Genomic DNA, 10533 nt, shown 5'->3' with positions numbered 1-10533 from the left:
CGTAACTTAGGAAGTAGACTAAACAAATGGGAGAAGGCGATTTTTGTACCGCATGCATATAGTCTAATTAAACTCAAAATTTTGTCCAATTTTCATCGATCTCAATTGATCCCTCGTTACTGCCCATAGGATAAGTAATGGGTAGGGATGACGGGATTTGAACCTTTGAATAATTCGGAACCCCAATCAAACGCGCTACCAAGCTGCGCTCATATGCAAGAACAGGAGCTCGGACTCATAGGTAGTTGCAAATAGTCTCATAATCAGTATGTTCATATGGAGAATCAACTATCTCTCTACAGCTAGTAAGATAATTAGAATACATAAAATCATTAATCCAATCATTAGCGAAATCAATATCTGTCATATATATGAGAGGATACAACAATGTACGCATACTGACTATCAAGACATCTTACAACAACAATAAAAGCACTAAGAACCTAACTATCAACTTCCTTTTCTCCTCTATACTTTGATGTAGAGAATAAAATATTAAATTGTTTGAGTTTCACCTAGAAATCTTGAATTTTATTACCAAATTTTCTGCATCTATGACAATTCTCCTTAAATTTATGATATTTCCTCTATTTAGGAGTTTTCTCTTCTCAAATTCTTCAACTACCTTTTCTCCCAACTTTTTGAATTTATTATTTATTATTTTATTTTTATTTACGCTATTAGAAAATAAGATCTTTTCTTTTGGAGGGGATTTAGTGAAACCATGCATCCGAGTATTAAGTGTTTCCTGATTAACATATATATTTTTAAGTTATGCTAATGTAGGTTGTTTAGTCCATCCATGAATCGCAGGCATATAAGAACTATACTATTTATTCAAACCATGAACCAAAAGTCTATCCTATTTATTTGTTTATCATAGCAAGAGTTTTCATCAAGCATGCTAAGTTTATCAGACAATTTCTTTTCTTTTAAACGAAATACAAGAGTCCTATACACATGCTTGCACGAGTCCTCACAAATAATCATATTTTTCCGAGTACAAAATAGTTATATTTCTCAATCCACACTTACGCTCTAAATAACATAAAGTCAGTATAACAACCCAGGATCTCACCCAATATGGCTAGCCGGAAGTTATTATTTGGGTTCCTTGATCTTGTATAAGTACCCAATATCTATCCAACAAATAATCGATATGGGACTAAACACACGCCCACACGGGTCCTCACATACTCTTTCCGTTCAAACTCTGACGTCCTCGTTAGGTTAAGGGTTCAAATCTATTCAAATCTAATCACAAACACCACGATCGGCCCGTGGTCAGCCCCAATCGATCTGTGCTGCAGTGTCTTCTAGTCCACATAGATTATGGGCCGGGTCCACTCTGATACCATTTATAACAACCCAGGATCTCACCCAAAATGGCTAGCTGGAAGTTATTATTTGGGTTTCTTGATCCTGTATAAGTACTCAAGATCTACTTAGCAAATAACCGATGTGGGACTAAATACACGCCCATACGGGTCCTCACAGTCAGATTGGATCAAATCATTTTCAGATCAATTTCAAATTGGAAGCACACTAGTTTTAATCTATTCACCTGCAAAGAGGTATATTATGTGAATATACAGTATTAAGTCCTGAATAGGTTGGTGTCGGTATTTTGGTTAGGCATGTCATAAGTTGAGATTTTGATTAAAAATGTGATAGGTTTTTCTAAATATGCTTAAATGGTCTTGCATCAAAAAAAGAAAGCTTGATTGATGCGCGCAGCAAGGATATCTACTACAAAAAAATACATCTTTTCCGACATTTTTTATGACCTTTACCGACGCTTATAAGCGTCGGCTAAAGTTCGACCGACGCTAAACAAAGCGTCGCAGAAGCATTGGCGATATTTGAGTGGTAAAAGTTTTTTCCGACGCTTTCGGAAAGCATCGTAAAATATCAATTTTTAGCGACGCTAAAAGCCTCAAAGCCGATGCTTATAAGCATCCGCTAATGTATTTAATTTTTTAAAAAAATTATTTTCTTCAGCGTCCTTATTCCTTCTTACATCAGAGATCCAGTTTGGCTCAGCATCTACGCTATCAATTCTGGACAACATCAACTCTTCGATTTTTTTTTTTTCCAAAGATAGGGACAACAACTAGGCATCAGTAAACAAAAGTAAGAAGGAAATCAAGAACTCCAAGAAAGGACAGAACCAAAATTTTGTAGATTAAGTCAACGAAATCACCTTGCATTACTCCCAGGCACCGATTTTCTTGAAGAAAACATGTGATAATTAAGGCAAAGGGACAATAACCATGCACATAAAACTTTATTAAAGAAAGAAAAGAAAAAAAATACCAAGAGGCGGCCATCGAGACCTTTCTTGAACCCTTCCTACGAACAAAATGGAGAAGCCAGAGCTACTACTCTTATAAGATGGTCAATTAAAAAAGAAGAAAAGAGGGGCAGAGAAAAATGATATACCTCGATGATTCAAAATCTGATTCATGGGACTCGGCCTTTGTCCTTTCTTTTTAGAGTATATCTTGAAATATTTCGCCATTACCTGAGGAAAAAAAAAGAAGAAAAAGTGAAAGCAAAAGGGGAAAAATAAGAAAAGGAGAAGGAGAAGCAGGATTTTGAATCGGGAGAGGTATATCTCCCGGTGAAGGAGAAGGAGAAGGCTTTTACCTGGTGAGAGTGGCGATGGTTTAAGGGTTTCAAGAGAGGGAAGACAATAAGAGGACTCCCGGTGGATTGATGTCGGCGCTAGAGGGAGGAGGAGAGGAGAGGAAAAAAACTAGGGCATCAATCGAGAGGGGGCTGATATTTAAATGGATTTGGCCTCCGACGACGCTTATAAGCGTCGTTGTAGGTCCAAACTTTATACGACGCTTTTAAGCGTTGTTGATTCCGAAGCTTTTCCGACGCTTTTTAGAAGCGTCGGTAAAGTTTGGCGCTGAACCAAAATTTTCCGACGCTTCTCCCTAGCTAGCGTCGGGAAAAAAGCGACGGAAAATCTCCTTTTTCTTGTGGTGATCGTTTTATCTATTTCCAAGGGCAGCATCTGTATCATAGAAGTTACTGAATGCCTCACCAAACTGTCCACGCAACATGAAATAAAAACCATACAAACCGAGTGCATTGCTTTCGGACCATTCGATTAATTTAAGCTAACAGCAGCTGCACAGTGCTCTCCGTGATACAAGGAATGAGAGGTAGCATGTATGAAGCCTGTGCCCACATACCATGCATGCATCTCGAACACCATGTATTCCGCAATTTATATGCACCTGACGATGCTTTGAGATGACAAATAGCTAGAAAAGTAACAATTCCGCTACTCGTCCTGGCATTAGAAACCACGTCCACTTCAAGGTTAACACCGATGTTGATGATGAGAGAAAGCCAAGAAAGGACAAATAGAGGAAAGACAACTCGTCAACACACACCATAAAATAATTTGGCTGGCCAAGCTGAGGAAATTTCTAACAAAGCCACTTGCTCACAAAAGATCCATAAACACGATAGAATTCCAGTGTTTGCTTGGTTGACGGCGAAATCTTCAAATATCCTTCTCAGATCCTATCTTTTATTTAATTCCTTTCAATCAAATGGAGTTGGAACGCGACATCCATGACGGATCCACCAAACAAGACTTCCAATAATTATGCAATTTGTTTACTTTCCCTTAAAGTAAAAAAGAAAACGTTTTCCTATCCCTATCAACCCCGAAGCCTTGGTTCGCCACCCTACCGCATGCCTCGTGGGCCTCGTTAGAGAATCTCCACGTCTGATAATTTTGCAGAAAACACCCGAAAGTTATCAAGCGTTCCCATTACTCCCTCCCCCAGCTCCATTCGTCATCTGAACTTCTCCGTCCTTCTCTTCTGTTTTGTTTCCAAACAAATTCTCCATCTCCTCTAGAGTCTTCCCTCTGGTCTCCTTCAAGTAAGTAAAGAAGAACACCCATGCCGCCGCCGCGATCCCGGCATACAAGAAGAAGCTCCCACCGATCGTAATGGCCTTGTAGAGTGATATAAAGGTCATCGTGATCACACCACTTGTCACCCGGTTCACCACCACCCCTGCACTCGCCCCCTGTGCTCTTAGCCTCAGTGGGAAGATCTCTGAGCTATAGACCCAAGTTATCGGCCCCAGACCGATCGAAAAGAAGGCGACGTAGGCCAATATCGATGCGATGCAGAGCCCGAGGGCCCACGGGAGGTGCCCATTCGGGTGCTGATCGACGACGGTGAGCCCAAGCCCAAGCCCGGCCAGCGACACTATCATCCCTCCTGTGCTGCTCAACAACAAAGGTCGCCGCCCAACACGGTCTAACAGGAAGGTTGCCACAAGGATGAACAAAGTTTTGGTGAATCCGACCGCCACCGTCGCGCCGAGCAGCGTGTCTTTGTCATGAATTCCGGCTTTTTCGAAGACTTTGGGGCTGTAGAGCACCACGGAGTCGATACCGGAGGCCTGCTGGAAGAAGTGGATTCCGATCGCTGATATCAAGACACGGCGGACTGAGGGCGTTGGCCTCAGGAAGAGCTCCTTCCACACTCCCTCGCCGTGGCTCTGCTTCTGGACCGCGACCACGTCGTCGTTGCAGTCGGCAGGGATGCCGGCGACCTTCTTTATGTCGAGAAGCCGTTCCTCGGCTTCTTCCGGGGTGTCTGAGGTCTTTGCGAGGACCTTCTTGGCCAAGCCGAGCTGGCCCTGCATGACGAGCCACCGGGGCGACTCCGGCATGGCAAGGACGCCGACGCCGAGGAAGACGGAGGGGACGGCGCCGACGCCGAGCATGAGGCGCCACGCGAGGTGCTCCGGGAGCTTGGAGAAGGCGAAGTTGGAGACGTAGCCGAGGAGGATGCCGGAGTTGATGAAGACCTCCGCGAAGGAGGTGAGGAAGCCGCGGGAGGAGGCGGGTGCGACCTCGGCCGTGTAGACGGGGGCGATCATGAGGGCGTAGCCGACGCCGACGCCGGCGACGAAGCGGCCGACCATGAGGAAGGCGTAGTTGGGGGCGAGGCCCATCATGATTGCGCCGACGAAGAAGATGACGGCAGCAAAGACGATGGTGTAGCGGCGGCCGATCCAGTCGGAGGTCCGGCCTGCGGCGAGGGAGCCGACGAGGGAATAGAGGTTGAGGATTCCGAGGAGTATCTCTATCTGAGTGTCAGTCACGTGGAGGTCGTCCTGGATGAATATTGCAGCGCCACTCATCACGCCGATGTCTGTGATATATCATCCAATTATTTTTATGAAAAATTTCTAAAATAATTATTTCTAACATTTAATAAAATTATAAAAGAAAACAAAATAACCAAAACAATTCACGAACAGCAGGAGATAAGTTTAGACTTAGCATATTACAAATAATAATAATAAATAGATAGCTGAACTCAAACAAATTTTAAAGCTAGGCTAATAAATCAAGCATGAATATTAAAATTTTTAAATTTCTTTTCACCCATCTTAAATCTTATAAGAACCCAGCTTGAATGGCTGAAGTTGATCTTGGCTCGAACCTGAACAGGCCTTGAGCAGCTTTTTTATATAATAAGCCAAACCTAACTGAAAGATATTATGAACTATTGAAATATTTTAATTTCTAAAAATAATAATTCATGAACTACTTTAAGAAAATTATCCTAAAAAAACTTATTTAAGAAAATATTCTAGTAAAGCTACAAGGGGAGGAGAAATACTTTCTTTTGAGCGTTATAAAAGTTTTTGATTTTTCTTTGTTCTTTCGGAGTTAAAAAAAAAAAAAAGAGGAGTCCATGAGACTTACCATAGCCTAAGAGGATGGAGGTCATGGAGGCAAGCATGGCGCAGCTGAAGGCATATTTATTCTTACGGCGCGGCCGTGGGGCGACGGCCTCGGGGAGGGAGTCATGGGGGACCTGAGAAGCCACTTTGGTGGCTTCTGGTTTCTGGTCAGTCATTTCTGATCTCTTTTGTGTATCTCTTGGAAGAAGAAGTGAATGGGGAGCAAGGGAGAGAGGTCTGTAGGGGGCTGGATTGGAGATGAGTTAACGGGGCATGGCCTGTAGCGAAGCAGGCGCTTGAGGGGATTAAATAGGCCACAAGCTGGGATTCGTGTGGCAGCTAGAGCAGAAGGTGGGTCCTATCTAGCCATGGTCCATACCCAAAGTTTTAGATTCATGGCTCATATTTGGATCTAGAATTACCATCTGAACTTCCCATCATTTTGAGTTAGATCTCATATACATAATTGGACAAAAAATACTCAATCCAACCTAGATCACATTAGACCTAACGAAAATATCAAAGAAAAACAAACATTTGTAGCATCTTAAGGTTTAAAAGAGATCTAATCCATTAAGTGGCCAGGTTAAACTAATTTGAGTCGAAAATCTACCGAGATAGAGCTGGGCCGGACGCAGGTCAGATATCTTGAGTGTTTCTCTAAACCACTGTAACTACAAATAATCCGTGACTCGTCCTAGACGAGGTTGAGAGATCTTCTTATCTGATAGAACCTACCAGTGAATAGAGGGATTAAAGAACACATTTTCCTGATTCTTAGTAGATTATATGAAGACTTATCTTGGAGTTCTCTCATACCATTGAATGAAGGGGGTGAGTCAAGTAAAAAATTGAGGGGCCACAAGGTTACGTTCGATTCGCTCATTATTTGGTGTCCGGACCTGACGTCAGGCATGGTGTCCCCCTAGCTGCGGCGTGTGAATATTGAAACGTAGCGTGCCTAACTAATGGGCATTCACATGCAATGGAAAGGTGTTTAATTGCCTTATTCTATGTCTAACGTCTTTCTTTGCCTGCCAGCTTCCTCCTCCTACATTATTTTGTTGTGAGCTGTGAGTGACAGATTAGTCATTGAGCAGCCCTTTGAAAGTCCATCGTCATAAGAGCCATGATATACAGACAAGTCATTAAGCAGCCATTCCAAAGTTCTTCGTTATAAGAGCCGAGATTAGAATTGCATGTTTGAAGTTTTTTTTTTTTCCCTTTTTTTGCAACGGTAATCTTATTAAGCAAAAAAAAAAAAAAGCCAGTAGAAAGATGTTTTTTCAGATTTTTTTTATCAATATAGAGAAATAAATAAGTCAGATCGAACCAGATCATAAGTGACTATGATCCATTTCGATTTTTTGTTCGGGTTCTAATGTTGGACTCGGACCCAACCCAATAAAAAATCGGATCAAATCAGGTCGGATCGAGTCCATGGCTACAATTTTTGATCCAACCGATCATTCGGATTGAATTGCATCCATGTATAATTCGGTTCCAACCCAAAAAATTCGGATTCAGAATGGGTCCAGATTGGTTCCAGTTCGGATCCGGATTTATGCTCTCTGTTCAAACTGCACCCTCTTCTCTAAGCTAATAGTAGAACCCCAAGATAACTTGCTATCCTTTTTGTGCATTTTTGTCTTCCAAATTACAATGGATGCTTCAATTTGGTTTTTAAAGTCGAGGACTTTGTGGTCCGTCCAACTCTTGAGAGTCAAGCATTTCAACAATAATGCTTTTGTAGGTTGCATCTCCAAGGCTTGACCTCTCATTTTTTTTCATAAGAAGAAAAAAGCCCAACTCAGGAAATAGATAACATTAACAGATAATTAGAGTGAGCATGCTTCTTTTTCTTCTGAGGATAAATAAAACTAAATAATACTAAATGAGGATAAATAAAACTAAATAATACTATCTCATAGGTAGGTTCCTCTAGAAATTGAACACATATTGTTAGAAAGGAAAAAAGATTGGTTTTTTTGCTAATTAGATGTTTAATTATCTGGTATGCAGACTGATGGTTCTTTGGTAAACTCCACTAAAAATGATAGAGGGCCAAGCATAGCATTGAAAGATGTAATTTGCCATCTAAATAATTTGCAAATAATTGAAAATGATATAACATAATAGTTCTTTTTACTATTTATATATAATTAAAGTGACAATTGGATTGAAATGCGAGAGTCAAAAGAATAGGCACAAGGATCACTTAGGACAAAAGCATGACCTATCAGTATCAGTTACCACCCTAAAAGGTTGTGGGGGGAAATATATCAAATTCTTTCAAAAAAATTCTTGCACAAATAAAATAAAATGTTGTATTCAAACTTATAGAATATAAAAAGGCATCAGAAAAAAATATAATTTGAGTAAAGTCTAATTACACAAACGGTTCATGGGCCCAAATGGATTACCGGATTTAGGTCAAATTGGATTAGATTGTAGGGTTGGAAACCCAAAATTACGTAAATTTCGAATGGATCAGGTCGAGTCATGTCAGAATTTAGAAAATCCAGATCAGACCTCGAAAATAGAATGGCTCCAATTTTAGAACCCAACTCTACCCCACAGGTACTTTAAAACTGGTTAGATTGGAGCTAAGCGAGTTAGGCCAAGTCGGGTCGGGTTAGACCCCGACCCGGCCCCATAGGTCTTTTAAAAAAGGTCGGATTGCGGATAAGCGGGGCAGGTCGGATCGGGTCACGAGTTAATCCAACCCATTTGCAAACTTAACTCCATATAAATAGGCATGATCTACTAAGTGTATAGTCAATATGAGACTAAGCATATGCCCATATGGATCCTCCCATACTTTCTTTATTTAAGTTATAGCATCCTCGATCGTCTGACTAAATATCTAAATCTATTTAAATCTAATCCACCACGATTGACCAATGATCATTTACAATAGATCCGTGTTGCACTATCTCCTAGTCCGCATAGGCCATAAATTGGATCTGGTCTAATACTATATGTCACAACCTAGAATCTCACTCAAACAAGCTTCTTGGAAGGTATTATTTAGATTTCTTAACTTTATATAATATTCAAGATCTATTCAATATATAGCTGATATTGGATTAAATACATATTCCACATGGATCCTCGTATCTTTGGACTGAATGACTATACGGTATATCTTCTCTTCATAACCGCTTTAATTAGGATTGTCCAGGAGAGGTGTTATATTATAATTGCCCACTTGTATACGAAAAAATTATATGAAAGCTTGGACTCAATTGTCGTTTACAATCATTCCAAAAAAATTACCGTTTACAGAGAGGATAGTGTTTATTTTAGCACTGTGGATGGCAGATTGAGAGCTGACACAGTATCAGTTATTTATTAATGATGAGGGGTAATCAAGTCCAACACACTGTAACTCAAGCTTGATTTAGTTGGACTTGATTGGATTTATCAAGAGACGATATAGAAAATGTCCGTTTCTGACAACTGCTCCAGCTTTTTTTATTATTATTCAGTGCGAAAGGAAGTTGGTGCAACATAGGAGAGCAAAGTCTATTTTAGCAGTATGCCGAAGCCGACATAAGGTCAATTACATATAATAGGTACGTTTTTAAATACTTATCGTAGATGGAGATTAACCGAGTCCATGCATAATCATGTGGCTCAAGCTTGGTTTAATTAGATTTGATTTTTGTTAAGTTAAAATCAAGACTAACATATTTTGTTTGCTCGATCTGACATGTAATTAACTGCATTAGTTTCAACCCTAAATGTTTTGATTACAATTCTCAACCAATAACTGTTTGGTTTGATCAAATTGGGTTAGCCTACTCCTTTTTCTTTTCAGCTATTGAACGACTAACATCATATCGAGGCAGAAAACATTTTTATGTGGAAAAATCTCACCATTAACTATGATTCTTAGATGTTGATGTGGTTTTGCATGAGTTTCATGTAATTAAGTTACATGGTTATTTGAATCCTACAACAAATTGCTATCAAACAATTAATAATACATGTAATATTTCGAGCCAAACCATCCCGTGTCGAACAAGTCATATGGTGCTATTGAAAAAATTGCACCCAATCTACCAAAAAAATGCACCCAACATGGTTCTCACCTTCACATCCATCCTATAATACATACTCATATTGTAATTGTGTATTCTCGGATCCTGCTAGTCGATAGCTTACATGCTGATACCTTGAGCTGTAGCTGGTAAAACGTGCAAGAACAAGTAAAGGTTGGGTCTCTTGGAGTTAGACAAGTTGCCTTTTTTTTTTTTTTCCTCTTTTTGAAGAAAGACTACATGTTATACTTCTCACCGACGTCGACCTAGCTTATTATTAATTAATTGAAGGTGTGAGAGAAAGGATGTTTCAAGCTTTCAACATATGGTTGTAGTCCAAGGTGCTAGCGATCACAAGTCAATTCTGAAGTTATTGTTGTAGGAATTCTTTGGTTCTTCTTTTCCCAATAGTCAAGAACATGTAGTGTCTGGTGGTCCATTATTGGAGATATCTGGTTGACGAATAGCCGACGACTGACAGCCTGTGGTCTGGCTAGCCGATGGACTAAATTGAAATAGAACTCAAACAGTGATAAGGGGAATGAGTCTCTCTCTAGCATTTCTATATCCTTAAATGTTATAAGTATCCACCCCTAGGAGCACCCGTTTGTACACCCTCAAATCTTAAGATGTTTCGAGGAGTCGTCGAATGGATTCCTTGTGTTGGGTGGAGAGAAGGAGGTGGTCGATAGAATGCACGGTTGACTAGTATGGGGGAGGAAATCAACAAGGTACTGTCATCTTCTGGTCC

The 10533-nt window shown here is 40.3% G+C and overlaps 1 protein-coding gene across 1 annotated transcript; it reads right to left on the bottom strand.

Annotated features, from left to right (window-relative positions):
• Positions 1-3279: 3279 nt before the first annotated feature.
• On the bottom strand, positions 3280-6430 carry LOC120107436 (putative polyol transporter 1). Its single transcript, XM_039120714.3, has 2 exons — positions 5759-6430; positions 3280-5198 (listed from the first exon to the last, which is right to left on the bottom strand). Exons 1-2 carry the CDS (start codon positions 5910-5912, stop codon positions 3784-3786), a joined length of 1569 nt encoding a protein of 522 aa, XP_038976642.2. The 5' UTR covers positions 5913-6430; the 3' UTR covers positions 3280-3783.
• Between the last annotated feature and the right edge of the window lie 4103 nt (positions 6431-10533).

Source organism: Phoenix dactylifera, chromosome 7, assembly GCF_051530095.1.
Source record: "Phoenix dactylifera cultivar Ajwa chromosome 7, Ajwa_hap1_PhDact_Kaust_v1.1, whole genome shotgun sequence".
In the NCBI taxonomy this organism is placed as follows: domain Eukaryota; kingdom Viridiplantae; phylum Streptophyta; class Magnoliopsida; order Arecales; family Arecaceae; genus Phoenix; species Phoenix dactylifera.
Note: the sequence above shows the minus strand (reverse complement) of the source record. Positions and strands in the feature narration are given on the sequence as shown.